This window comes from Nesoenas mayeri, assembly GCF_963082525.1.
Source record: "Nesoenas mayeri genome assembly, chromosome: Z".
NCBI classification, from domain to species: domain Eukaryota; kingdom Metazoa; phylum Chordata; class Aves; order Columbiformes; family Columbidae; genus Nesoenas; species Nesoenas mayeri.
Genome location: NC_137542.1, coordinates 36992859 through 37018929, shown reverse-complemented (window position 1 = coordinate 37018929; position 26071 = coordinate 36992859). Strand labels below are relative to the sequence as shown.

The following is a 26071-nucleotide window of genomic DNA, read 5'->3' as shown; positions in this document are numbered from 1 at the left end:
GGGAGGTATCATGGCCCCAAGCCTGACAGTGTTCAAGAAGAGACCGGACAACACCTTCAGACACATGGTGTGAACTGTGGGGTTGTCGTATGCAGGGACAGGAGTTGGACTCGATGATCCTTGTAGGTCCGTTTCAACTCAGGATGTTCTATGATTCTATGAGGCAAAGTCAGTTATGCTATTAAATACGATTTTTTAATTCTGATTTTATACACCCACAAACTTTTCAGATGGAACTGTAAGGATGTATGCACCACTTGCATATAGGTAGCAGGTTCTTGTCTAGTTGACAGGAAAACATTTTCAAAAGCATTTGAAGAACCATTCTCTTGCCAGGACTAGTTAAAAGTGTTTAGAGTAAAACTTTTCAAATGTGTTTTATGCTTTCTTGTTTTCTCTGTGCCTGCACTCTCCTTTCAGCTGCTAGGGAAAAACATATCAGGACTGTGAAATATCAAAAATACAGAGCTTCAGGAGGTCTGGAAAGCAAAGCCTGGTCCCTCTTTTATTCAGACATTTCTTGTGATGCAAGAGGATGTAAGCTTCTGTTAGAACCTCAATATGGTTACTCCTGACCTAAGCTGCTATAGCTGCAGAGCAAAGCCAATTTCTCCTTTACCTGCTCATGGAGCTATTGCTCTGGTATTGAAGTTAGTTCCTTTCCTGTGTGCCTTGGTTTACTTGATGATTCCCACTAAGAATCCCTGCATCCACTAGAGTGTGGAGGTTCTCCTTGGCCCTCCTTTTGTTGCTCATGTATTTGTAGAAACATTTTTTGTTGCCTTTTACAGTAGCAGCCAGGCTCAGCTCTAGTTGGGCTTTGGCCCTTGTAATTTTCTCCCTATATAACTTCACAACATCCCTGTAGTCTTCCAAGTGTGGAAAAAGCCCCTTTTATTCCCTTGTACTAGTACTTTACTGGACTTCTGAGCAAATATTAGAGTGTCCTCAGGTGCTTAGTTAGATGTTGAAATAGGGTATTAAATACAGAAGATAGTGTTGTGCCTGTTTCTCCACAGGTATCTTCTTGCTGGGATAGCTGATTAGTTAGAAGGGTCTGTTTTTCAGTTTCTCCTTGTGTCAAGTAGTTATTACTACAATATCTTAAAAGTGTGCTATAAAGCAGCTGTATAAAGACAGAGCTATATATCAAGGACTACTGAAAGAAACATAAACCATTGTTTACCCAGGGAAGCATTCATTGGTATTTGGTATACTTTGCTCTCAGGCTTCTGAATGTCTTAAAAGGTGATTTGACTTCCCATCCTGCCAGCTGATGCTCAACGCAGGACAAGAACAGTCTACCTGCAGCCACCAGAACTGCTGAGAAGATGCACTGTGTCACTCTGCAGTGTGCGAGTTTTCATGAAAAGTAGAGTCTTTATGATTGGATGTGCCACATAGCTTAATTTCAGCTAATGGGCAACCAAAGAATAAACAATCCCCTCTGCTAATTTGGCTGATGAAGTAGTAGACTAAGTCCCTTGAGAAAACCCCAAACAATAAAATTCAAGTAAGTGACTGTTGGCCATAACCAGAAGACAAAGATGCTCTCTGCTGCACTTGTCAGTTTGTTCAGACTGCCCTGCAGGATGCAAGCACACTAAACCATGGTCTTTTTCTTCCATATGCAAAGCTTCTAAAAAGAGACTCTGCCCTCTAAAGATGATGTAATAAATAACTGCCTCCACCACAATTTCTAGATGCAGCCTTTTTGATTGTAGAGGCAACTTCCAGCAGTTCCACCCACTGAAATTACTAATGGCTGTTAGTGATTACCTCAAATTTACTTTGTGGGTGAAAGCTCAGAAACACAAAGCTGGTCACATTGTAGACTTCTCATTTCACATAAGTGGGAAATGAGATTTGGATCCCCAAGTTTTAGCTATAATTTGACACACCATACACATATTCCTCACCATACATCAAGATAGCCTCATAAATAATTCAGCTACACTTAAAACAACATATGGACTTACCAACAGAGGTGATTAAAAACAACAATTGCACATTTGTTCCTATGAAGTCAGATGAAATTTAGGAAAAATACAAAAATGTAATATCTCAATTAGAAAACCCTGAAGTAGTCATTAACTATTCATAACACTACTCTGATTCAGTAGCTGCCCTCATCAAAGACAAATTTTGGACAGAGTATCCCTCCACCCATTAGGAATTTGAATAGTCCATTTCTAGAATTCTTCCAGGTACCTAGTATATTCTACGTGTAGTGTAATCCAGTACCAGGCTAGCAGCTCCAAGAAGGGCAGGATCTGCTAGATTTGAGACTACCACATCCACAGTTTTAACAGAGGATAGAGCCTGTCGATTTATGACTTCTTTGACAGCATTAACGTAGTGGCTAGCTAGAACTCCAGAAAGAATCACAAGAGAGGGGTTCACGGTGTGCAGAATGTTCACAACTCCAAGGCCTAATGCTGTCCCAGCTGAAAAGATAAAGTAAAAAGAAATTAAGTAGAATACTTGAAGCAGTCCAGGCTTGGTAGCTGAAATAGGTCTGTGAGAAGCAAATAACACTGTCAGGAAAAGGGTTTAATTCCACAGAGCAGACAGTTTTGAGTTTATGTTATCAGAGAATATGAGTTTGCCATTAATTTTATTTCAAAATTAAAAGAAAAAAAGGGCAATTTTATTGCACATTAATGCATTATCCAATGATGTGGATGGGAAAGACAAAGCAATACATTACCACACTTGTAAGCTAAGAGAAAACATAAATGCATTATTTTACCATCTTAGAGCTATCAGCTATGTATGAGGAAGAAGACTGTGTTTGAAACTAGTAGAACTGTAAAATAGTCCACGTAAAGTAATGTATAAATTGTCTTTACTTGCTCAGACTAGCCATTCACTTGCCTACAATATGTTCCCAAATTTTCCAATATAAAAATGATGAGGCCTGACTTTTTTTAAGCTGATCTTTGCAGAAGCTTTTGATCTCCTAGTTTATTTGAATATAGACTTTTAATACACACTTCTGCTAACATTTCCTCCAACATTTATATTTAACATTTATTACCATTAGTAATTATATAGAGAGGTCCTCAAAGTGTAGAGTTGTGTTCATAGAGTTACAGTGCATTACCATTTCTGTATCCCCAAAAATATTATATTCCACCCTTTGAGCTATGTTCTCACCTGTTCTGAGAATGCTGTCTGCTTTTGTGTTCCCAAGTTTAGCTGCTTGAATGAGATGTGCAGCACTAACAACCTCCTCCTTCTTCATTGACATTCCTTCTACTAAAAGCAGATCCTCTGTTTGAAAAGGAAAAAGCCAAGAGGAAAGAATGGTGATGTGGTAAGTCAAAAAATGGAGGGTGACAGGCAGTTAAGATCTTTACATCTCTTTTACTTGCATACCAAAGCATAATCCTAAGCAATCTGTCCCACCTGGAGTTTACCCAAAGCAGTCATATATTATTCAGGGAACTACTTTTAGAAGCAGGGAATCAAACTCAAACAGTTATACTATGGTAATCCACTATTCTTGTCAGCCCCAAAAGTTAATAAAATAAACCACAAATGTTCTCAAGCTTAGATAACACTGAGAAGCTATTGCTGAAAGACAATCACTGTGAAGCCAAACCTCACAGAATGCCTGTCAAATCACCTTACAGCATGCTTAAAAAGGAGAGACTAAGCTCTAATACATGCTTTGAGGTCCCTTCCAATCCCTAACATTCTGTGATTATGGTAATTTTGAGACCGGTGGTTCTACATATGGCTTCCTTGGGTGCTGCCATCACTGAAAAAGAACTGTATTGTCCTACACAGGTTGTGGCAGCTCCTGGGTTGGCCATACACAGAAATCCTATCTAGTTGCCTGTACACTTGTTCTTGTCTCCTCCTAAAAAAAGCTGGCAGGTCTGTTTTTCTTAATATCATCTTTACCAATTTCTTCCTATACTGCAATTGTGTGATCATGTTTTCAAAAATAAAGTACATAAATACCATCATGCAATCTCTTTGCTTCTCTCTGTAATGCTATTCCAGAGGCATATGCTTCTATACATCCTTGGCTGCCACACAGGCATTCTGGTCCATCTAAAGATACAACAATATGCCCAAGCTCAGCAGCACAGAAAGAACTGCCATGGATCAATTCGTGTTGATGAACGATTCCACCTCCAATTCCTGCAAAGATATGAAAACTTCTACAATTAAAAATATTAAAATAATACCTCCCCTCCTCCCCCCCCCCCATTTTTAAAAACCCTGTTTCTGCAAAACACTGGCATTTGCTTATTCTAATACAAGATAAAATATGTGCATCACTGGTCTTCTGTACTGGAACCCCAAAATTACTGATTATTGAAGAACTCCGATGACACCTATTCATGTTTGCATCAAAATGTTATATAATGCTTCTCCTTTCTTAAAATGCCTATTGATGTTACTGAACTACTACGATAGACCTTTAAGCTTGAGAATCACGTTCTTTATGCACATGAATAACCTTTCAAGTGGCCTTTAAATTTTGCATTTCAGAGGAAATTTTTAATGAATCATAGAAAACCAGGTTGGAAGGGACCACAAGGATCATGTGGTCCAACCTTTCTTGGCAAAAGCACAGTCTAGATAAGATGGCCCAGTACCCTGTTCAGCTGAAACGTAAAAGTATCCAATTTGCGGGAATCCACCACTTCCCTGGGGAGATTATTCCAATGGCTGATTGTTGTCATGGTGATAAAATTTCCCTCTTGTGTCCAATCAGAATCTCTCCAAGATTAACTTGTACCCATTGTCTCTTGTCTTTTCCATGTGACCCTTTGTAAAAAGAGTCTCCATCTTCTTTGTAGCTACCCTTTAATTACTGGAACACGGTGATGATGTCTCCTCTTAGCCTTCTTTTCTCAAAGATGAACAAACCTGGTTCTCTCAGCCTGTCCTCATATGTCAGCCTCTCAGGCCTTTGGTCATCTGTGTAGCCCTTCTCTGGACCCCCTCCAGTCTGTCCACATCTTTTTTGCACAGCAAGGACCATAACTGAACACAGTAGCCCAGGTGTGGACTGACACACACTGAGTACAACAGGATGATGACTTCTGTGTTTCTGCTGGCAATGCCCTTGTTGATGCAGCCCAGCATCCTGTTGACCTTTGCCACAGCAGCACACTGTTCGCTCATAATGAGCTTGTTGTCCACCAGAACACGCAGGTCCCTTTCCACAGAGCTGATCCCCAGCCAGGCAGATCCCAGCCTGTGCTGCACTCCTGGGTTATGTTTTCCCAGGTGCAAAACCTTACGCTTGTCTTTACTCATCTTCATAAGGTTGTTGTTAGCCCACTGTTCCATCCTGTCCAGGTCATCCTGCAGGGTGGCTCTCCCTTCTGAAGTGTCCACTTTCCCCCTCAGTTTGGTGTCATTGACAAACTTCATCACGTACACTTGATCCCATCAGCCAGCTCACTTATGACTATGTTAAACAGTGTTGGGCCCAATATCAGTCCCCGGAGGATCCCACTCATGACAGGTTGCCAGTTGGAAATGGAGCCATTTACCACTACCCTCTGGATATGGCCTCTCAGCCAGTTCCCCACCCACTGCAGAGACCACTTGTCTTGATTGTAATGCTCACCCCACAACAACTCAGCAGATTACTTTGTTGTAGAAGGTCATCACATTTGTCAGGCATGACTTGCCCCTGCTCAATCTGTGCTGGCTATTCTCAATCACATGCTTTAACTCATTTGTGATAGCCACCTGGAGAACTTGTTCCAGAACCTTCCCAGAGACTGAAATACAATTTCATGGATCTTCCTTTAAGACCTTCTAGTAGATGGGGGTGACAATAGCCTTCTTCTAATTGGGGGATGTCCCAGAAGACCTACACAACTTCTCAAAGATTGTGGAGAGTGGCCTTGCAATGACATCAGCCAGCTCTCTTAATGCTCTTAGATAGATATTGTCAGGGCCCACCAATTTGTAGGTGTTGAGCTCTTTAATAGCTCACATGCCAACACTTTCTCATTAGCATCAACCTGGATTTCTGTTCCCAAGGCCTGGGGCCAAACAGTGCTTGTAAAGATAGAGGTGAAGGAAGTTTTGAGAAACTCTGCCTTTTCAGCATTGTTGGTGAATACTTCACCTCTGCTGTTTATCAGCAGGCCAATATTTTCCTTCTGTTTCTGCTTGTTTATGTACCTGAAGAACCCTTTCTTGTGGTTTTTGACATCTCTGGAAAATTCCAATTTGAGATCAGCTTTTACTTTTCTAACTGCATCTCTGCACACTCTGGCAATGCCCTTGTAGTTATGTGTCCACTTTTCCACCTCTGGTATTCTTCTCTTTTTGTTTTGAATAGACTCAGAAACTCTGCCTACTTCCCCTACCTTTAAAGGGAGTGAATTGTTTTTGTGCTTTCAGGAGAGCATTCTTGAAAGACTCCCAGCACTCACTAGCTCCTTCATCCTCCACATAAGCTTCCCATGGCATCACTCCCAACTGTGTATTAATGCTGTATTTAGATAGCTAAACCTATGATGTAAAGTGCCGGGACACTTAAACCTGTGATCCTTTGCTGCCCTGTCCCAAGCCTTATGTGGGGATTAATCAGCTAGTTATTAATGCCACCATTCTGAAGGACTATAAACTTAACAAATAATAAAAGTTACCCCACATTTGCATTTGAGATATAATAAGTGTCATCTCTCCTATTAGGTTGCTTACCTCCTAGATACACATCCTGATCTGGCTTGTATTTATGCAGCTGGAAGAGAATTAAGCTATAAAGCTGAAAAAAAGCAAAATTATTCCAGCTAAAGTTGCTCAGATTTTCCTTATTTTGAAAAAATTGAATGCCTGCATAGCTGTGTCAGCAGAACTTCTTTTATCAAGAAAATTATACTACGCAAAAGGCTTCACTTGCCCGAATAGATTAAAAAGTACACTAAAAGAAATAAATAGATATAATGGCAAAAAGATTTTTGATTTAAGAATGTAATATATTAGGGTTTTCCAGGCACAGTAGTGGTGTTTATCCTTTTAGGATCAGTTGAGCCTCTGAGTAATGGTGCTGGTATTTTGACTTTGCATGTCATTGAACTATAGCATACCCACCTGTACCAGTAATGAGTGTTACAAAATTTTCTATTCCTTTTCCGTGACCAAATTTCCTCTCTGCTAGAGCAGCACAGTTTCCATCATTGTCCACCCAGACTGGCAGGTGCAGAGCATCAGATATCGGGGTTCTGAGATCCACAGAGCTCCACTCCTGAATAAGTTTTGTAGAGTGAAGCACAATTCCTTCTCTGGGGTTTACGCGTCCACCTGTGGAAATACCTGAGTCCCAGAAATACAGGAGAGAAAAATCAAAACCAAGTCTGTGTAACACTTTAAGTAAAAGATGTATTTTTCTCTTTGCAATTACAAATATTTTTATTTCTAATACTAGTCTTTGAAGCAGAGCATGCAAGCAAAAATTTCTCAGTATTAGTGGCAGTGCAATTTCTGACATGTAAGGGTAATTTACAGAACTCCATTGCTCTAATCACAATGCAGACAGTATCTTAAGACTAGGTAGGTGGGTGATGATTAGTGTTAGTCAAGAGAGTTAATGTTCCCACTTTAGGCAAAATTGCAGCAAATCACTTAATACCTGTGTTTGTTTTTAGTCAAGTATGAAAGACAAACAATAGCAAACTGTGCAAGATAAATTGTTCAAACCCTGCAACTGTGGAAGTGTGCTGAAATTTGCTGTAACTCTCAAGATTTAGAATGACTAAATATAATCACTGGACTTTGAGTAGTAATTTCTATTGAAAAATACATTGTTTTGCAGAAATGTCAAGACTGTGTTCAGAGATTTGTCTCCTGAACAAAATAATGGCTAATAATAGGCACTATTAGCCAAATCAATTTTCACTAGCTGGAGAGGCTTCTGAAGTCAGGACCTTAAAAATGCAGGCCACTCTGTTATGGAGGTATTTAGCTCTAGACCACAAAGTCTGAACATGTTATCTATTCATCATTGCACAAAGATTATTTAATTGTGTCACTTATCTAAAGATGTTAAGAAAAAAACAGTCTCAGTGTTAAAATTATAATAGAAGGCAGACACAAAGTCTACAAGACAAAGAGCTGAATTTAACATTAAAGCTGTAAGACCCCAAAAAAATCTCACTTTGTAAAGCCCAAATCATCCAGTAAATAGGTAGTTCTGACAAGTATCTCTATGCAACATTTTTGTCTAGATCTGGGTCTCTTTTGGTTTTAAAATTTGTGTTTTGCAAAAATTTAAAAAAAAAAATTAAAAAAATCAGTAACAGCTTCTAGTGTTCCTTGGGCCTGATAGTTCTTTACTTTCCCCTCATTTTCATAAATCTGTTTTTAATATAAATGCTTTGTAGAAAAAAAAAAGCCCAAACAAACCACAGTAAAAAAAATTGAAACTAACTGCAGAGCTGTTGCAATCTAGACTTATTTGATAACCAAGACAAAAAGATAATTAAAATTGTGATTGAGTCCTACATTTTAATCACTCTACAAACCTGTGTTGTCTTAGCAGGAGTTCTCCAAGGGTTATGCTTATGTAGCTAGTATTTTGAGTGCTGACAGCAGTTTACAGGACTAAAAGGAGGAAACCACTTTTTTCTTTTCATCGTTTTCTGTTAGTAGCTCTTTCTCCTTATTCATTTCCAATGGTTAACAGGTGGAAGAAGGCCAGTGTTACTGATAAAAAGTCCAGGATTAAGTCCAGCCCTTCTGCTCAGTCTTGCAAAAATTTCTCCTGAGTCACAGGAACTCTCTATCTTATGATTATTAGCCTTAAGGCTAATTATTCCCATACGAATAATTAGACTTCTCTAAAGAGAAGTCTCAATTTCAGCTAGTATTCTGATTCAAACTACGATTCCTAATGAGACAAAGAGCAGCTAACCAAAATACTCAGGTAAGCAATTTCTTATTCTGTAGTAACACCTTCCCCCTTTCAGTAATTGAACAGTAGGCAATCAGTCACAGAAGGAAGGGGACTAAAGAATAAATAGAATGTAATTCTTGTAAAATGACAAACTAAAGGAAAGTTTTCCTGCATATATAAACCTCTGTAAACCAGTTTATAGTTTCATTATCCTAACAAAGGTAGCTGACTGTGAACTCTTCTTACATACTTGCAGTAGTGACTACCACAAGGTTTACCATCTTTTTTGAAAGAACTATGAAACTTTCAAGATGCAGCGTAAAATAATGTGGGTAGTAGAGTCATGTATATTACCCAACAGATAGTCTGAAATATTTGAAGATCTGACACATCGCTTCATATGGCTTTGTGTATTTATTGTTTTGAAAAATACTTTTAAAAGAAGGTCAAATTAAATTTTCTTTACACTGTTTGATTCAAGTAAGTTTTGGTCTGTAGAAGCATCTTTTGGAGCATTTTTCAGCTAAAATTAGGATTTTATGTCCTCCTTAAAAATCCAGGACACACTAATTGACACCTTCATAAATAACTGTAATATCTAAGACCAAAGCTCTCAGTTATCATTAAACTGAAGAAGTCCCCTATGGTTTAAACACAGATTAACTCGGAACTCTACTGCAGTGTAACTACACCAGAAATCAACAAAAAGGCTGCTTTTATCTCTGTTAGCTGCAAATTTAATCTAATGTTTTAGTCTTTTTACTTTGCTTTAGTGTAACTGGGAATTCTGCTGCACGGTCGATCCTGGCTATAAAAAAAAGGCTTACAAACAGTACAGGGAACTTGACTCAGCTCCTGTTGTTTAAAGAGATATTTAATATACACTAAGTATCTGACTCGTAATTCGGAGACTACAGTGAGCTTCAAAATCCACAAAAATCTATCTATTACACATTTTAGATACAGTTTAGATAGGTGTTTTAAATTAATCACTAGTGATTTCATGTTAAAAAACTTAGATGAAAAGACAAAGTTAATGTTTGTTAACTTACCTACTCCCAAAATTCTGCAGTTCACAGTTAGTGCCTCTGACGCAGCCTCTACACACATCTTTAGAATTAATTCTAGTCTGTCTTCATAAGTTTTAGGGTTGAGCTGGGTATACTTCTTAACTATTTCACCCTAGAAATAAAAAACAACAAAACATGCCTTACAGAAATTTACTTCATTATGAAATTTCAATTTAAACTACAGTTCAACTTGAAAACAAAGAGTCATCACTTTGGTCTTAAAAAAAGAATACAGGTGTGTGCCTTAGTTCTTGACTTACACGCTATTCTGTGCAAAATTCCTAACAGCTCTGGGAGACAAGTTTGCAAGATTAGGCATTGCATTGTGCTTCTGTAATCAACCTCTCCTGTCTGAAATAAAATACATATTTCAATGAACACGTAGATTGTATAAAGAAATATCACAGGAGCTACTTGAACTGTTGTTAGGACTAAATTGTGATACAGCAATACATTTATACTCAATAGTAAAGTGTTAAAAGTGTTTAAGAAAAAAAAGAGAGTAGCAATTGCTAAAAAGGACAGAAAACCATAGTGCTTGAAGAATAACGTTTCCAATTTGACTACATCAAAGTTTTGCCTGGTGTCACAGGCACCACTGTTTTACTACCAGGAGGAGCGTCATCCAGAAAGAAATGCTAGAAATTTCAATGCAAAATTTACTGTCCTTTCAGAAATAACTTTTTTTCTAAGCAACATACTTCTGAGTCACTTGAAGTATTTCCGGAGTGCCATTTACTGTGACGTATGTTTTGGGGGGGAGGGAGGGTCCAGGAGGAAGGGTTTATTTTCAGCCCTAGGAGTCATGCAGTGGTAATGAAGGCATTCATTATACGTGCCTGAGTCTGTGAGTACTAAGAAACTAATCTTAATGTAATGTTAATATTGCAGGATTCAGCCAGGAAACTGCAGAAGATATGCTGGTTAGCAATGCTATTCTCCCTATTATGCCCCCAGTATTCTACAATATATGGAAGTGAACAGCATTGTATTAATACAGCTAAGCAAAAAGGAGTAACAAAGATGGTCTAAAAGCAACATGGCTGAGTCATTGTTGTCAAAATAACTTAGAAAATTGCAATACATCAATGGTTTGAGTATTAGATCCCATCATCTCAGCATCACACCAGCAGTAGGGTTCAGGGATTTTTATGTTTAGTTTCCTTTCAGCTTTTGGTTTGGATGGGGGTTGGAAATCAGACTAAGTTATTTTGGAAGACAAAACATTATCGGGAGTTTTTGAACACTCAGTTATTTTCCTAATGAAAAGAAAACTACACCTTCAACTTTGCCATTTCCTGTTAAATGCTTACATCTGTGGTGTAGATTTTATTATGAACATCTGACCCTTTTCACTCTACAATTTACTAACATTTCAACTTTCATAAATGCCACCTCAAGCTACACTCTGCAAAATGGACGGGATTTTTTTTTTTCCTAGGCTGTGTTGGCAGAAAATGTGATGTCAATTTTACTTCTATAACAATATACTTTTAAAAGTTGTCTTAAAGACATTAAGGATCTGCCAGACATCTCCTTTTGAATGAACGCAAAAATTCTGGACCATATAATATTAATTTACACAGCACTTCATCTTCCTTTAGGCAACTTTTCTTCCTGGGTAAATATGTCTAACTGATCTAGTTTTCTGGAAGTATGCAGTGTAATGGCAGAAGTAATTGTCCAATACTGTTAGGAATAAAAACAAAAGACTTCTTAACATGAGTTTTATTCACACTTTTTAAGTGTTGCAGAATTCAAGATTTTTTTTTTCCCAAACAGGAAGACAGGTATCTAAATGAGTTAAAATTCTCCAGTCCTAACTATTATTTGTAATATGTTATCTATGACTAGTAGAGCTACACAAGCAATGCATACTTATCTGTGCTATTACACAGGCAAAGGAAAGCTTCCTACTGCGCCATTACCAGAGAAATGGGTTGAGGGACTTCTAAGCATGGTGACCATTAAATTACACAGTATCCCTAAACCTGAACATCTCTCCATACAGCTTTTACAAGGCTGTAAGTTCAAGCCTATTTCAAATGGGTTACACTTTTACAGGAAGAGAGGTACTTCAGACCCAAAACTCATTCATCTTTAAAGTCTCTATGAATTCTAGTATATATATCAAATTCTACTTATTCTGATGATGGTATTAAACCATCAAACATATCTTTATACAAAGGACACAATCAACACAATTAAAACAAACAAACAAAACAAAAAAACCCAAAACCAAACCAAAACAACCTACCAAAAACCATTTTAGGAATTTTAGAAGATCATCATACAACTCAAATCCAATACCCTTTTCCAATGCAAGATCAACAGACTATAATTCAGCTGGTTTTAAGAGACCTTTTAAAACCAGTTCCTACTATTTTGGCAATGAAAAAAACAACATACCCTTCCAGACTATCTCAGGCTTCTCTTGCATTGACAGCTAAGCCGGATAATAAGAAAAACTTTTGAATTTTCCTTCCACTGTTTTAATACTGTACTACTTGCTTGTGCACAAGTGAATCTGATTTTTCTGTCCATAGAAGAGACTTTCCCCTTCCACCCCTGCCAGTCACTTTCCTCTTCTCTAGATAATTGTAGATTCTTCAACTTCTCCCTGTTTTCCATGTCTGTAATAATTATTGTTGTTTTTCCTCCTTATTCTCTTTCCAATTGGTCTACATCTCTGTGGTGTGATGCATTACAGCAAACACTGTTCAACTGAGGCATGATAATGTCTCACCAATTATGCTTCTATGCAGGAACGTACTGAGAATTTTTGATTACTGGCTGTTCTCTTGATAGAAGAGATGCAAAGTTCTGTATCCTGAGCCCAACCACCATGAGCCCACCACTCTTCCTCAGTAAATTGCTTTGCTAGATGCTGGTTGTTGCTCAAAATGGGTCTGTGTGTCCATTACATGGCTATGTAAGGCAGTGGGGAAGTAAAAACTCAGCTTTTGGAGCCTTTCCCTTTTTGCTTGACATATAAAAAGTTGCAGAGTGAACTAAGTAATCTTTTATGGGGAACCAACACATCTGAATGTTGTCCTATTCTTCAAGGTCTATATGACTTCCCACAGAGAGGGAGCAGCTAGGACAATGCACCAGCTAACAGGCTTTGCTACTTTAACAGCAGTCTGCCAAAAGCAAACCAGCAGGCAAGTTGTTTCAAGACCTTGTAAGAGGTGCAACAAATAAGCTAAAATCTACCTAACCCCTAAACACCAAAAAAGGACAGCACTACTTTATTTTTGAGCTCTTTTGCATCATAAGCCCATATCCCCATGGTAGGAACAGAACCACAAAGCCTAATGGAGTTTGCATAATGTCTAAAAGCACAACAGAATATTTACCTTCATACTGACAATTGCTACTCGGAGATTTGTTCCGCCTAGATCCACAGCTAGAGCACTCTGTGTCTCCAGAATATGGTCAATATCTTGAGAGATATTATCTTTGACAGGAGGAAAACAGAACTTCTTTTGCAATGGTTCGTTGAGGTCAATAGATTTAAGGAACTTCAAAATCCTTGGAACAGCATTACCATCTCCATATATTTTTGAGCTATAACATGAAAAAAACAAACGAAACCAAAACAATTTCATTGGAAATAACACTGCAATAGAGAAAGTTCTTTATATAACAGAAGGATGTAACACTGTGGTATTACAAAATTATGATACAACTATCATAACAATACTGCAGCTCACACTACACAAACCTGTCATGGCATATGGTAGATAGTGTCAGTACTTTGAAGATCACACAACAGAGGTGCAAGTTTGGCATTAGCTCAATTTTGGAATACAAAACAGGGAAATTAGAAAACTGGAAAGCTAATGATGTAAAAAAAAAATTAAGAGCTTAATGAAAGGATCCACATAATTAAGATCTAAAATTATGAAAAGTTTATGTATGTGCTACAAGTCCAGACAAGATGTACTTATCACACAGACAACCACTATGTAGTAATAAACTGTACATTCATGTCAGTTTTCAACATATAAGTCTGGTTTTAAAATACCATAGTAGATGCTGTCAGACATTTGGTATAACACAATTCAGTTTTATTGCTCTGTTGAGGTTCTCAAAAAATATACTTTTGATTCTTATGCTTAATTGGACAACTATTATACCCTGATGCTTTTAAGAACTTACACATTAAAGAACTGAGGGTCAGTGCTCCATAGCTGAAGAATAATAAAAAGCGTCTTGCTGTAATCCTGCAGCTCCCCTGGAAGCTTGCACTCAGGACTCTCGATGTATCACACCTTAGGTCAATCCAGCTATAAAGTAGCATGTCCTTCAGCCAGGAGTCAGGGGTAAGCAGACAGGATGTTCTGCCCCATGCTGCTCCTTTGGAACGAGCTCTCTTAATCATAGCAGTCTAAGCTAACACAAGAATTTTGTCGTCTTGACTTTCTGTTGGACATTAAATTCTTAGTTATATCAAAACATTACTAGTAACATTTTGCTCTGCAAATACTAATCTGAATACTGGGCATTGCACTATGATTTTGAATGGAGTACATAAAATGAAAAATAATTTGTAACCTCAGATTAGTGCATTAAAAGCATTCCAATCAAATATGATAAACCATCTTCATGACTAAATGCCTTTTACTCTACTGCTTTAACATTCCCTCCAATGAAACACTATGAATATACTTACCATGGGTACTGTTTACCAAATTGCAGCTGTAGAGCATGCAGAATCTTATCCTGTGTATCAGCATCACGAACATGAAGAACATTTTCACCTAGATGACAAAAACATAATAGGACAGGTCAGCTCCTCAAATTACATTAGAGAATACGAACTGCTCTAGAAATTAAGAAATAATTATTTTTTTTTCCCCTGAGCAGAAAAGACTACAGCCAGATCAACACTGCTCTTCATCAATTATGTGCCTCCCCTTGCTCCCAATAAAGCAACGGTGACTCCTATGATATGTTGTCATGCATTACAAACCACCAGAGTGTAGAATATTAGCCTGCAACAGAATTCTGTTATTAAATTACAAATGCACAGATGAAAATGGTAAATTTCTATTTGTGTCATATCTGCATGTCTGTGAAATACCACAATACAGTTCCTTCCTGAAGTGGTGAAGAATTTGTATTTTTCAGAATGATACCGTAATACATGTCAAACATCAAACTAGCTACAAAGGAGAACGAATAGTTGCCTATTCTGCTAAATGGAATCCACTGCAAACGGAGTTATATTTTAACCTGTCTATAGAGAAAAGCCTCATTATCTTATGTAAAATATACAAGCAGCATTAACATGAAACAGGAATAGCCAGCAAAGCTTTAAAATGGGTCAAAAATTCTCTTGCACTGATACTGCCTCCCTCAAGCGTTCATCTGACTTTATCCCATAGAAGAAAAAAAACGCAAACCCATGAGGAAATTAAAATAGTTATGCAAACATGTACCTGTTTCTCTTCCTGTCTGACGTGTCCCCAAGTTGATGACAGGTGTACCAAAGGCGCCCACCTCTCTAACACCACAACTGCTGTTACCAATCATGCAACCAGCATGGGCAACTAGCTGAATGAACTGGTCAAATGGGACGTGCTTTACTGCCCGAAAGTTGGGATGATGTTCAATGCCTTTCTTCCTCATCACCCGAACCATCTCTTTGCTTCCTACAGAAAAACAAGAATTAGAATAAATTATTCAAGCTCTGTTGTTAAATGAAAAGTCCAAATGTGCAAGGGAGCTAATAGCAGTTCATTGAGTTGCCAGCTCCAAACTGATTTTGTTCTGTTTTTATCCTCACAGTGCAAGTTGCAGAGCTGGGCACGTAAGCCCAAGTTTGATCCCAAAATCAACTGCAAAAATACTTTTGTTGTTTTAGTTAATTTAAGAGGCATTAATACTGCTTCTACATGTCACGTGGTTTCTCTTCATCTTTCTCTGCACGCTGAAAAGCTGAAGTGTCCTCCAGCAATGTCAACATGGAGCTGCAGCAGATGCACACCTGATGCTGAGACCATCCAGCTACTTCCATCTGGCTGGAAGTTCTGGGATAAAAGCAATCTACAAGAACTAACGTATGGTTTAAAGACAATCTGTTATGTGTCCCTCTGTCATGAAGGTATTTTACTCACCTGCATCTACATTAGGGAATAGAACAAGTGTTCTTTTGTTGAACGAGATGAGTGCATCTAGTGTCAGCTCAAACATCTTTATGGAATGTTTAATATCTGTAGTTACAGGATGTTGCAGAGCAACTATGTAATCTCTGGTTTTGACATCTTCACCTGTCCAAATGGAGCCAAGAAACATTTTTTTTTTATTGGAATAGAATAGTAACAGGAAAGGAGGATTTACTTTTGAAACTACTGATATGAAAGCTTGAACAATCAAGGCACTGAATGGGATATCTAACAAGTTTCAATGTTACAATAAAACTCAAGGGAGTAACAGGAGGATCTAGCTTATTATTTTCCTCTCTAGGCAAGCTTTATAACTTTAGAGACCACTACCTAAACCCCAACAAACTCTTCATTTGTAGGCCTACATGTAAAGCTTTTCAAGACTATACCAAGGTCAAGAGCCTGTTCTCACAGCGGTGTAAATATGGAATAATATGAAACGCCTGAAGCTGCTCAGGTTTTCTGTCAGTTGTCCATCCTCAAGCAAAGACTTCATTCCCATTTCTTTAAAAAAGTCAATGATCCTTGTTTTAGAACATATGAAAAGAAAGTTTATCTGCAAAATATTCACCTACCAATCTAGGAAGATCCCAGCTTCCAATTAGACAGGTTAATGTGCCATACAGGAGATCGCTTTGTCAAAGATAAAAAGCAAACACAAACCCCCACTGTTTACAGAAATTAAACGTAACTAAATGAATGAGAAACACCAAAAACCTTTGGCCCATGTTGCCCTGTTGCAGTGTATTCCTCAAAATAATGTTAATAATATACATTCCCATTGCTTTTTTTAGACCAGTCTTGAATAGCTTTGATTCTATTTGAATACATCCTTTACATCAAAACAACTGTTCATATAAAACTGTTCTATTTTTAAGTTGTTCAGCTCACACAAATTACCCATTTAAGGAGCTGGGTGTTTTGATTTGGCAAAAGGACCAGATGCGTCTACCAGGACAGATTTGTATCTTTCCAGCTATACATGGTAGAACACAGAACAAAAAAAAATGTAGAAAGAAAGAAATGCTAGATACTATTACCAAATATAGTAGTTTTTTTCAGAAGCAGCAGGTTGATGTTTGATAATCACCTCCAATTAAGCCAAGTTAAACTTATTAGCAGGAAGTCAGTCTCCTTCCTGTACTCTTCTCAGAGCCACTGGTCAACAGATCCCACACACTGATAACCCAGCTCCCAAGTTTGTCTAGTTTTGAAAGCTGTATGAAAAATACAAAAAATTGATTGCTCACCTAGCCACATGCATATAATACTCATGTAGTCCTTATTTTTGGCAGAGAGAAGCTTGTCATATGAGGGGCAGCCTGCTAAAAGGATGCGGTCGTGGTCTTCACACATGGCTATCAAATGCTGCTCTGCACTCCTTGTGCAGCACACGTGGTAATGGGCCAGTTTGGTTATAGCGTGTCTGATAGAGTCATCAATGGTCCCACTGACTTCCCCACCTTCAATGTGAAGAATGCGAATATTCATCAGGGCTGCAGATGTGGCCAGGGCCAAAGCATCAAATCTGTCCCCATGAACTATCATTATGTCAGGTTTCAGGCGGTTCAGGACATCCGGTAACTTGACTAATGCAAGGCCCACTGATTCCACCATAGCTGCCTCATCCTCCCCTCTCACAATGGTGTGCAATCTTGTATGAATATCAAAGTCATCTTGTTCGATCATACGATAGGTATTACTGAAGGTAAGAGGAAAAGGGTTAGAATAAATACAACTCTGTTTTACAGCAACATAACCTGACAAAATAACTGTATAAGAATAGTTGTATTGGGTTTGAACAAAGGTCTGATTATCACATCTCCTTCATTGAGGAAACTGGGTTTTAAGATTTTAACAGAATGTTCTCATCCATATGAACACGTCTCTCATATTCCAAGCATCAAGTGTTTCTAGACACCTTTAATAAGGAGCTCTGCTGAACTTGTCGATCATGTTTGCAGAGAGAACAGATATGGTATTATTTCCTTTCAGGAAGTCATATTGGCCCATATATTGACTTTGCTGGACAAATATATAATAGATATGATGCAAAGCTGAGGCCTGTATGTTCACGGAAAACATCCTGCAGCTAGCATCCAATTTTTAGATTCTGTGTTTGAGCTGTATCCAGACTTACATACTCATACACTGCACAAAGAGGCCTTAAATTCAAAGGAAACAGGCTTTTGCACTAAAGAGAGGTGGTTTTCCACACATACTACCAGCTTCATTCCATAATGAGAAAGTAAAAACATTCCTTGAATACTGAGAATTGTTATTGTTTACAGTTACGTATCTGAAATATGAAAGATCACACATCTCTGTAAGATTACTTCTCTTCCACATTCACTAAACCTGACTTAAGTAATTGCACACTCTACATGGAGTAAGAGAGAAAAACCCCAGTAGTTTTCCAAGTCTGTCTTCAACCTATCTGACACATTCACTGTTTAATTACAGTGTTTTATTACACTTTTAAACTAATTTAAATCAGATTTAATTTTCATTAAATCCACTCTGCTACTCAAATTCTGCAAATTAAAATTTCACAATCTGCAAGGTGAGTGCTCCAGCTCAAATAAAGAACCAATCTCCACTCTGTGTAAGTAAAGAAAACCCTATCTGTGTATTCAGTTCTGATCACTGCTGTAACACACAGGATACATTCCTACAAGTAACTTGTCAGGTTTTTGGTTTTTAAGGCAAATCTTTTTTTTTTTTTTTATATATATGACCAAGTGAAGCAGCTCTGATTTTTATAGCATAAACTGCGTTACATTTCCAAATGCCTTTACAATTGCCCTTCATAGACCTGGCTTTTTCTCTACTGTGTGCATTTTTCTCAAAAAACTTCATTATCTTTTCTTTTATATTCTTTCCCTTCTGAAAGGTCACAATCTAGGAAACAAAGAAGACTGTGCATTTTTGTTTTGTTTCTTGTATTATCCTCCAAACATTTCAGTATGAAACATTTCACAGGATCACTATCATTTGAATTCTGTTACTGTTGATTATCCTACTCAAATCACTAGAACACATACATTTTCAGGAGCCACTAATTCTCTAGGAACCTACAGACTAAGGAGTGCTGGGCTAGGTCCCCAAAAAACCCTTAAGCAGTACCAGGGGTTTAAGAAAACTTACAACAAAGAAACGAACAGCAACATTTGTCAGATCAAAATCTCTATTGCTTTGTGCATTAGAAATCATTTGCATCAGAGAGATAGGTATTAAACACCTTGGAACTGGAAAAAATAGTATTTCACATTACTTTGCACATGTCTTGCAGACAAAGGATTCAAGACTATAGCAAATGAAATGAGATTACCTTATTTTACCAATCAGATAGGATGCAATTCAAAATGCTGACTTAGCAAGAGGTTTGATTTTTTTTTCCTTAAATCAGGTTAGTTTTGTGTTTTTTAATTCACCTTGCCATGTTATTAGATGGAAACAACATCCAATACAAAATAAGGAACAGAGCACCATACTGAGGATGGGCAGCAGTGGAACTTCCTGTTTCAGCAGTTTGAAAAAATGTAGCTTCCTCACACCCTACCTTGTGAAGTACCAAAATTTCTTGTTGGAAATTCCAAAACTGTCTTTACTTGAAGATACGCATAACATTTCTCAAATTTCAACAATGCTTACATGCTGCAAGCCTTATGCTAAAGTCTGATTAAACATTTTCCTGTTTCACTTACTGGGCTCTATCTGATAAATGCAGCCTGAGCAAAACCAACCAACCAACAACCACAAGCCCAGCAAGAACACACATGCTGTTCTTTATGCCCTTTCTCCAGCAAACATGAGAATATTCAGGAGCTGAACCAAGACAATCCATCCTCCTGGTCAGGTGATCTGACTGCTTAATTATAGGGTGTTATGGAGGAGAACGTAATCTCTCCTGCCAAACTATACCTAACGTATCTATCAGTTATTCATTTTGTCAGAATGAGACAACCATCCTTTCCTTCCTCGCAGTCCTGGAAGTAAGAATAATTACTTACCTAGGATATGAAATAAGTACTGTATCCAGTAACTATGCAGAATGGAAGGGTTGCAACTTAAAATGACTGAAGATTATCTTTCCTCTGTGAAAATTAAAAACTGTACCAATTTCCATTCAATAATCACCAGATTCTTAGGGAAATCTGAATAAATTGAGTTTCTCCATTCATATAGTCTGTGATACTGTTGAAGACCTTAATTACAGCATTTACACAAAACTTTCTAAAATTCCAAGATTGGTCGGAAAAAACCAGAAATATACAATCCCAGAAGGGCTGCAAAATAAAATCTAAAAAATAAATTTAAAATTTTGTTGTGTACATTTGTGATGACAAAAATTTTGTTACCTAACATTCATTATGTTAATACTAATACCCCAGAAACAGATTGGCAGACATATAAAAAAAATCACTTTACCCATAATCATCAATCAGGTGGGAACCAAGCACTATGACATCAAGCTCAAAGAACTGTGGTTCTGCCTTAATACCAAACATAATGGGAGCTAATTTTGAATAATCAGCACGATTGCAAGTAGCAACACAAACACGAAGTTTGTGGTTGTTTCCATTCTTCTCCATGACTTCTTTTTGTTTCTGTTTTGAAAGATTCTTGAAATAGAATTCCTGAAATAATAGAGAAGGAAAAAAAAAGAAAGCAGCAGCATTAATAATAATCTTTAGGGCAAGTAAATGGTACACTTCATGAACAGCATACACAAGTGCAGCCCAGAACTGTGGACACATAGTAGTTCATCCATTGATGACAGACAACTGATACCTTAGAGTATCTATCATTACAATAGTTTAGAAAAGGACAGATTTTTTTTTTTAGTTAAAACTCACTTATATTTAATACCTCTATTTCTATAAATAATATACAAAAATGTCTACATAAACAATATTTAAGTATTATGAATTTCAACTGTAATTATACAGTAAAATTACTTTTTCCTGATCAGATGGAAACTTCTGTATAAGCAGAAAAACTACTGATATCTTAATAAATGAAAGAAAAAAAACCCAACAACTCATATTCTAAAACCACAGAATGCAACAAACTGCTAAAAGATTCACTGATGGACTCTGTGAACAAAAAGAGAAAGTTTTGGCCTGAGTCAGTTTATGTATCTGTTAAACACACTTTGGTGAGATAAAATGAGTTAAACATTGACTTCTAAAGCCTCCCATACCATTTTGCAGGCCAAAGTACATCAAGATATTACGTAGCATAATATTAGGTTACAATAAGACAACAGCTTTTGGAGACAAGTAGACGAATAAGGATGATGAGTACCACCAGACAATCTGGAGGCTATTGGGAAAAAAAAGGGGGGTTCTGACAATTGAAATGCCAAAGGAACTTGGTATATTTACAAGCAACACCAACAGTTACTGTAATACAATGTATTCCCTAATCCAGTTTTACAGCTTCTTTAGTAGCTGCTTGAACTATGCAATGATTTTAAATGTTTACCTATCCTTTGTTTACCATTTTGCCTTGCCTTTTTTGGTTTTTTTTATTTAGGAATTGGGAAAAAATTAGCGAACAAGAAACACCTATTAAAAATTATACAGTAATAACTCCCTCAAAATAACCCAAATTCTCCCCTTGCCCCTGACAGAAACTAAGTTGGTAGCAGAGGGTATCAGACCAGCTGTTTGTAATTTTTTGTTGTCCTCTTTCCCAAAATAACTGTACTCTAAGTGAGTACCATACTTTCGGTATGAAATCTAATATGTCAGACTTATTCTCCAATTTAATAGCAAGTAAACTTTTTCCAGATTAATGCATGAGGATTGCTCACCTTTGACTCAGAGCAGTATCAACCTCTCCAATGGTTTTACAGCTAGGGAAGCTTTTTCTGGGCAGCTCTATGCAAGCATGACAATATTGACATCCAATTTGATGCTCCTTTTATATTACACTTAATTTTTTTTTCCCAGTAATTTTTTTAAGAGAAGCTATTGTGATATCCCTCTTACAGGATCCAGCAACTTTTCAAAAATTGCCCCATTTTTAACACAGATTATTTTAGGTTTTATCACATATAATGAAACAATGTTTTGGTTTAATACTAGTGTTAGGGTGACCAGGAATCTATCCCAAGTTGTCAAAGGTAAGATATATTTCTAGCCTCCAGTTGCAATTCATTATGGCTCTGCAGAACTATGACTGACAGTGGTGTTTTTTCTAGTTGAACTCCAACAACCACGATTCCTGAGAGAGTAGTTTATACTACTTTTTAGAATAAAACTGAAGTTGGAAAAAGCAAAGACAGCTGCCATTACTAAGCTCATAAGAAATGGCATTTCTCATTTACTCAAGCAAAGCAGCTATGGCTATGCCAATCAACTTCAGTAGAATAGTTACAGTTCTGGAATGTCAGCATCGGGTTCATGACAAATTAAGCTGAGTTCTATGGATTCAGCCATAAAGTAATAGGTATTATTTAGTTTACACTGAGACTCTTCATTTGAATTTACATTTGAAACTTACTTCAAAAGTAGTATGTTAATTAACTACTGTTTTACATTTTCAAAGAGTCAGATGACACTTTTTTTTTGGCAGTTCAAGCAAATTAATTATTTCCTCATGCTGAAAACAACTGCAGCTATGTGCCTATATGATGGCTGGTTTAATTTATTCTTGTCTTCCTTTCTGTCCAAAAAGCTTGAAGTACTTTCAATGTATTTCAGAAACTCAGTACCTCATGTTGAAAAAGTAGAGAGTACTTTCCAGGATTTTAGATGCTGTATAAAGGTAGGTCAGAGAGCATGTTATCCTGCATCAGTGAGTGCAACCTGAAACCTTATTAGCTAGACTCAGATCTAACAGAACCAATCCTTTCTCATTTCTAAAACAACCTCTTTTTGGAGATAGTTCTGTCATTGTGCCTGTATAAACAGCCACTATTTCAAATAAAATAATACTCAAGATGTGAAGACCACTTCTGACATCCCTATAAGCTTGTCTTTGAAACTGCATGAATAACGTTAGTATAATTAGAAGCAAATCTCTCACAAGACTTTTCAAATCAGTCACGGCTGCATACATATTCTGTACTACATAAACTGAGAAGCCAAAGTAAAAGGGCACAAAATAAGGAAGTGACAAAGTAAGCTTACCCAAAGTCTGCTTACTCCAAGTTACCTGCCTGAACTAGAGCCATCACTTCCCCTCAGACATAGCAGTTGTCTTTTCATTTAGGCAAAGAAGGCTTTTAAGAAGCAGAATAGTTAGTGTCTAATATTCTAGAACCCTTCAAACTAAACCCAGAAAATACCATCTCCTAAAATATTAAGTATGTCAGTTGCAAAAAAACCCCAAGCTCATGATTCACCATAACTACAGATCTACCAGAACTGAATCACGAGATCACACATCTTTCTGGCCACACAGGTTACATTTAATTACAGTTGCTATTGGCTGCAATAAAGGTCTCTTGAAATAATTTTGGAGGTAGACGTGGATATACTTAAAAGGCATATGAACTCACCAGAATCAAAAGCAATTCATGCTATTTGTGCATTTAAACTTCTGTTAACATTAAGTTTCAGTAAGCCCCAAAGTGGAATTATTTTTACTACTGCCTTAAACTCTGTAACACAATAGTTACAAAAAGTTGCCGTGGTGCAGACACAGTTCTACTGTTGCTAGTTTGAAGGTGTTTTTCTGAGGAACTAAAATATTTACCCCAGCAAAAAGGACAGATAACAATCCAATATATAATATATGTGTTAACTACATAGAGAAATTTACCACCAATTTAACCAGTTTATGTTTTTTCAGGTTAAGCTGGGTGATGATTTCTAAAGAAATGTGACGTATTGCTACATCACAGTTTAAAACCAGGCAGAATTCTTTCTTGACTTTGACCAGTTCTGAGCCTGTAAATGCAAAAATAATTCTGAATTTTCAGATACCATTCACTGTCAACATGTAACAGCAAAGTCCCTTCAACCCTTACCAGTATATTCCTTCAAGGAGAGCTGTAATGTCCTAGCTACATAATTTTGTTACCACTACAATTCTAAAATTTATTAATAGGTTTTGCAGGCTAATAACCTCTTTTCAGAACTGTTCACTGAAACTCTTTAAAATAATTAATCACTACCAGCTGCCTTTAAGTTTCTACGTGCTTGATGACAGACTGAGTTTGATCTACACAGCCTTATCTAGTCTGAGATTTTACTGTTCCAAGAGATTTTACTCTTCCACCTTGCTAGGACTCGTAATCTTCAGCAGAAAGGAGAAGAAATAAAACAGTGCTCCATGAAAGACTACTTGAAAGAATTAATCTCTAGCTGTTTTGGCCTACTACTCTTCCATATCCCATCTTAAGGCTTTTAGACTATTAGAGGTTCAAGGACTTTTTAAGACTGGGAGATTCTGGGCCAAATTTTACATCAATCAAATATCTACTACTTATGCCAAGTGCAATGCCAAGTGCATGAGACACCTCTTTATCAGTGTTCCACAAACAAATGATGCCACTTGTATATTCTACATTCATATTTCTGAAGCAATGATTTTCAAAATCAAAGAGCCAGGAATACTCCTCTTTACAATCTCTAAACTCTCCATGTGTCTATGTGCTTGTGCAGTCATTTGGTCTTCCTACTTGCTTCACTGTGTAGTAGGCATATAGGTTATTCAGCCCAAAATTCTTCTCACAACATGTGCTAGTGAATGTATTCATGCCACACTCCCTTAGCCACAGACCTATTGCTTCTGTATGGCCTGTAAGCACACACATGCAGTGCCTGTTCCAGCAGCCCTTTGCAGGTTAATGATCAAAACCAAGTCTTGCAGCAAGCCCCCTTGAACACATCTGTGCAAGTGAGAAAAGTGTTCTCACTGCCACCTAGCATGTTTGTTTCTTGTATCACCCTGAGCACATATTACGCCATGCTGAGGCAAGAAACTCTTTGCATCATTTTGCCCAACAAATGGGATCAACCTCTTGACTGCCCTCCTTCCTTGTCTGTATGTGGTATCAACCCCTATAGACCTCTCAAGTTATACAGATAGATTTATTAGCCAAGGGCAGGGTCTGCCCTTCTGTGTCTCCTTTCTTCCACACCTGCAAAGTACCATTCCCGCTGTACACCCCAATATGAATTAGCATAAACGTCTGCATGGAAAACCCTTCTGCCTTGTAGCACACGTGTGCACCTATCTGTCTTCAGGCTTGCTTCCACTACAGGTCTGTTAAATCCACGTGTGCAAGGCCAGTCCCTCAACACACCTCCAACATGCAAAAGCGCATACGTGTCTTTCTAGGGACAAACTTTCCCTTCTCCCACATGTGGACAGGTGTAAGCAGCAACACCTACGATCGTTCTCTTTATTCCATCGATAAAGACTCGTGAGCGCCGCTCCGTTTGCAGGATTTAAAGACACGCGCGTGCGCATACACCTTCCCACGGCCATTTCCGTTCAACTCCACCACAGATCCGTGCGCGCCCCCGCCTCAGGACCACCCGCCGCATTCACGTGCGCACGCGCCGCCCGCTTTCCCCAGCACCCACCCTCGCGCAGAACCATAAAATAATTTTGGTTGGAAGAGACCCTTAAGATCCCCGAGTCCAACCACAACCTACATCCGACACAAGCTCAGGAGCGCCCCAGGCGCATGCGCGCCCAGCCCCGGCATTACACTGTCCGCGGCGCGCGACACTGCCCACGCGCAGCCGGCGCAGCTCTTCCTGCTCCACACCGCCCGCCAGCGGCTCGGCAGAGCTCCCGCCGGTCCCCAGCCCCCATTCCAGGCCGTCAGCCGGTACCCCGCGCCCCTCCCCGCCCGGCAGGACGGCCCCGGACACCTCGTGGAGGCTGGGCCAGGCCTCACTTCGCACTCGCCTCGGTCCGCGGTCAGCCGTCCCCACGCCGAGGTGGCAGCAGCGGCGCAGGAACCTGGCGCATCCAAC

The 26071-nt window shown here is 38.2% G+C and overlaps 1 protein-coding gene across 2 annotated transcripts; it reads right to left on the bottom strand.

The window, feature by feature from the left end:
* Nucleotides 1–271: 271 nt before the first annotated feature.
* Nucleotides 272–26071, bottom strand: GNE (glucosamine (UDP-N-acetyl)-2-epimerase/N-acetylmannosamine kinase). 2 transcript variants are annotated; one of them, XM_080363164.1, is made up of 12 exons: nt 26004–26071; nt 20556–20764; nt 17375–17826; nt 16077–16229; nt 15399–15611; nt 14630–14717; nt 13311–13521; nt 9934–10063; nt 7081–7302; nt 3973–4155; nt 3160–3276; nt 272–2447 (listed from the first exon to the last, which is right to left on the bottom strand). In XM_080363164.1, the coding sequence occupies exons 2-12, from the start codon at nt 20717–20719 to the stop codon at nt 2212–2214; spliced, it is 2169 nt and encodes a 722-aa protein (XP_080219290.1). In that variant the 5' UTR covers nt 20720–20764; nt 26004–26071; the 3' UTR covers nt 272–2211. The 2 variants fall into 2 exon arrangements, with proteins under 2 accessions (XP_080219290.1, XP_080219291.1); XM_080363165.1 differs by lacking the exon at nt 26004–26071 and having other exon boundaries at nt 17375–17587; nt 20556–20606.